Below are 4,612 nucleotides of genomic sequence, written 5' to 3'. Positions count from 1 at the left end.
TAAATGTTGTGTAAAGAATTTAAAGGTTTAATTGTCAAATGTATTTTTATAATAACCCTAATATAAAATGAATAAAAGTAAATACCCACTATATGTATACCTTAGCTTCGCCCTTGGTAAATGGCAATATATAGCTCAATAAGATTCCAAAACTACTAATAATGCAAAACAATATAGAAGATTGTTAAAAGTTACATGTTTAGAGAAAAACATATCTACTTTCTTCTTCATATCTTATCTAAATTTGACTATGAGTTCGCGTCAATTTTCTATTAATTATTATACATTAAATAACAATTTTGTTCAAAGATTTATGAGATAATTTTTTTCTATCAAGCTAATTAGTAATAAGCATGTAAATGAGTTAGCATTCTCTGGATATATAGTAACCAACTACAGACTTATTTCTTCCTCCATGTCTCTTCAAGTTATTTGCTATTTAATTCTCTAAGAGCTTACAATTTCATCTCATTCGTATTATAATTATGAATGAAAATGTCTTGTCAACAATATTATTACTTACATATTTTGAGAATTTTCTCCAATATGTTTTTAAAAGGAAATCAAATCACAACCCTTAGGGGATGGTAGAAATTTTAATTCTGGTAACATTATAAATTCAAAAGATAACTACACTTGGGAGCTAAGGGGCAAAAAAGTAGAGGAGGAACACCAAAATATGGGGCAAAACCAACCCAAAAATGCCTCAAAAAAATAGAGCATCTGGCATACAATACACAATCCACAAAAAACATAAAAAAGAAAGACAATCCACAAAAAACATAAAGGAAAAGAAGACGAAAAAAGAAAATGCTTTTGGTTCCTCAATAAGCAATATTACACCTTGTGTTGGGAGGTGAATGAATCCCATATTGGTATTACAGTAACATAGATCACCACTAAAAGAGATCCCAACCCCCGTCCCCCAAAATAAAGCAAAATTGTATACTAGTTAGTTGCTTGCAATTTCTCATCCCCATTGAGAAATTGAGTTGGAATATACAATATTGAGTAACATTTTTGTTCAAAGGTTTACCTTATAAAATTCTTCTCACAGATAGAGTTGGCAAATGGGCCGAGCGAGCCCATCTGCCTCCTAACAGCTCACCCCAACCTGGTACTAAAGCAAACGGCTCGAACCGGCCCAAATCTAATAATGTAGATCGTGTCGAGCCAATGCTTTGTGACCCACGGCCCGACTCACCAAAATGGCCCGCATGCATGCAATCAAATCAAATTGCAAGCAAGCAATTTGCTTTCCTACAATGATTCGCAAGGAAGCAAATTGCTTCCCACGGCTCGGCCCAACTCGCCTTAGCTCATTTATTATGGGCCATAAGGCCGTGTCGGGCCTCCATTTTCCATTGTCCAGTCCAACTTGGTTCGCCTATTTTTCAACTCTACTCGTAGATCAATTAGTTTGCGTGTAAATGAGTTAAGATTCTCTAAAGAGAAACCAATTGCAAACTTACTTCTTCTTCCATTTCTCTTCAAGTTATTTGTTATCTAATTCTCTAAGGTTTAAAAGTTCCATCTTATTCTCATTATAATTATGAATGAAAGTCCTATAAAAAATTAATACTAACATGTTAAATGAGAATCTCCTCCAATAAATTCTAAAAGAAATCACAATCCATGGACAATAAAGAATGATAGAAATTCTAAATTTGGTCATGCTATAAATTCAAAAGATACTGCATTTGGAGATGTGGGGCAAATAATAGAAGAGCAACACCAAAAAATGTTGTAAAACCAACCAAAAATGCCCCTAGAAAACAGAGCATCTCGCACATATAATACATTGTCCAAAAAACATAGAAAGAAGAAGAAGAAGAAGAAGAAACTTCCTCTAAAACTAGCAACTAGCAAGAAACAAGAAAAATAGATTCAAGGAATACAAATGCACCACCAAGGAATCAAAGGCATATTGCTGCTTGTGGTTTCTCAAGCAGGAATATTGCAGGTTCAGAGGCTTAAGGATCCCTTATCAACATTACAAATGTAGAGACCACCTGTAAAAGAGATCCCCCTCCAACCCCCCCCCCCCCCCCCCCCCCCAAAAAAAAAAAAAAAAAAAAAAAGAGAAGCAAAATTGTACACTAGTTGTTGCTTGTAATTTCTCATCCCCTAGCCAATTGAGAATTTGAGTTGGAATACACAATGTTGCATAACATTTTTGTTCAAAGGCATACTTGATAAAATTTCTCCAATAAGCCAACTACTTCTCGACAGGTAAATGAGTAAGCATTCTCTAAACAAAAACCAAGTGCCGATTTACTTGTTTCTTTTACATTCAAGAGACACAATACCACCGAAAATTGGGACAAAACCAACCCAAAAAAGCCCTTAGAAAACAAAGCATCCAGCACAGCACATATAATACACAGTCCACAGAACACAAAAGGAGAAAAAGAACAAAGAACTGCCCCCAGAACTAGCTAGAAACAAGAATAATATGTCTAACAATTACAACTGCACCACCAAAAAATCAAAACCTGCAACACATGTTGCTAGCAGCCTGCAGTTTCTCAAGTAGTAATATTGCTCTTTTAAGTTGAGAGGTGTACGCATCCACTATTAGCCCTATAGAAACAGAGATAAACTATAAAAGGGATCCCCTTCCAGAGGCAAAATTGTATACTGCTTCTCTTCCCCTAGCCGATTGAGAATTTGAGTTGGAATACGCAATGTACCATCTGTTAGGCGAGGAGGGCCAAGAACCCCACCTACTCAACCCTTTGATCCCCACAAACCAATATGTTGATCACCAAAACCAAGCTGTAGAGAATGAGGCAGACAAGGCTTCTGACAATGATATCTCTCTTGTTGTCACAGAAGCCCAATCTATTGCCAAAATATCCTTCCCCGTGGTGTTCACTTTGGTGTGCCTCTACATGCGGTCGATGGTGTCAATGCTCTTCCTCGGCCGACTCGGCAGCCTTGCCCTGGCTGGCGGCTCCCTGTCCTTGGGGTTTGCCAACATTACTGGCTACTCTGTTCTCTCTGGCCTAGCAATGGGAATGGAACCCATCTGTGGCCAAGCCTTTGGTGCCAAGAAATACTCCCTTCTCAGCGTTTCCCTGCAAAGGAGTGTGCTTTTGCTCATCTCCACTTCGTTTCCAATAGCTCTTATATGGATTAACATGAAGAAAATTCTCCTCTTCTGTGGCCAAGATGAGTCAATAGCCAAAGAAGCCCAAGTATATATTCTGTATTCTCTTCCAGACCTCTTCGCTCAATCTCTTCTCCACCCATTGAAAATCTATCTCCAAACTCAATCCAAAACCTTTCCTCTCCCAATCTGTGCTGCTATATCAATGATTCTGCACGTACCCATAAACTATTTTCTTGTCTCAAAACTTAGTCTAGGGATCAAAGGCGTGGCCCTTGGTGGGGTTTGGTTCAACTTCAATTATGCAGCTTCATTGATCATTTACATATTGGTCTCTGGCATATACAAAGAAACATGGAGAAGCTTTTCCTTCGAGTGCCTGAGAGGCTGGAAATCTCTCTTGAATTTGGCCATCCCAAGCTGCTGTTCAGTATGCTTGGAATGGTGGTGGTACGAACTCATCACCGTACTAAGTGGGTGGCTCGCCAACCCAACAGTCACCGTCGCTTCAATGGGGATCCTGATCCAAACCACCTCTCTCATCTACAGTTTCCCATCTTCTCTAAGCTCCGGCGTATCCACACGGGTCGGAAACGAGCTCGGTGCCGGCCGACCGGCGAGGGCAAAGTTGGCCGCCATTATAGGCCTCTGTTCCGGCTTCATCGTGGGATTTGTGGCTCTGGCTTTCGCCGTGAGTATGAGGAAACTTTGGGCCACCTTCTTCACCGATGACGAAGAAATCATAGCTCTAACGTCGCTTGTTCTGCCGATACTCGGGATCTGCGAGCTCGGAAACTGCCCGCAAACCGCCTGTTCCGGCGTTGTGAGAGGAACCGCTCGGCTGGGAGTCGGAGCAAAAATAAACTTTGGTTGCTTCTACGTGATCGGATTGCCGGTGGCTATAGGCTTAGGGTTCTTCACAGGGTTCGGTTTTGAAGGGCTGTGGCTCGGCCTCCTGGCTGCTCAGAGCTCGTGTGCCGTGGCCATGGTGGTTGTTTTGGCCACAACTGATTGGAATTTTCAAGCCTTGAGAGCCCAAGAGCTGACTGCAAATCAAATCGTCGATGATGAAGATGAATCTTCTGGCGATTTAGGTTAACCGTTTTCAATTATGTTTTTTTTTTTCTATATTTCTAGTTTGTGCATTTTGCATGTAAATTGCATGTAAATGAAGGAGAGAATGAATGTGATATATTGTATTATGAAAAATGCGTGGATAATGAATAACAAAAAGAATGATCGATAGTTATCAAAATAATAAAAATATCCTCACTTGCAATTGTTTTCATGGCCATCTCTTTTCTTCTTTCTCCTCTCTTTTCTCTTTCCATGGCCTCCTCAAGCAATCCCGACAGCCATCTCCTCGCCACACTGCCATCGCCCCTTCACAGTTAATTTATAAGTTCAATGTACTATCATTCACATTTCAAAAAATCACTAAATATAATCTATCTACCACTATTTTGTTTATGAAGGATTAAATTCTTTGCTTTTTCATCA

General features: G+C 39.6%; 1 protein-coding gene across 1 annotated transcript; it reads left to right on the top strand.

Annotated features, from left to right (window-relative positions):
• Positions 1 to 2,687: 2,687 nt before the first annotated feature.
• Positions 2,688 to 4,318, top strand: LOC127796976 (protein DETOXIFICATION 49-like). The gene has a single exon (XM_052329370.1). The coding sequence runs from the start codon at positions 2,688 to 2,690 to the stop codon at positions 4,209 to 4,211; it is 1,524 nt and encodes a 507-aa protein (XP_052185330.1). The 3' UTR covers positions 4,212 to 4,318.
• The last annotated feature ends 294 nt before the right edge of the window (positions 4,319 to 4,612 follow it).

This window comes from Diospyros lotus, chromosome 3 (assembly GCF_014633365.1).
Source record: "Diospyros lotus cultivar Yz01 chromosome 3, ASM1463336v1, whole genome shotgun sequence".
Lineage (NCBI taxonomy): Eukaryota > Viridiplantae > Streptophyta > Magnoliopsida > Ericales > Ebenaceae > Diospyros > Diospyros lotus.
This window is presented reverse-complemented; position numbering and strand designations above follow the sequence as displayed.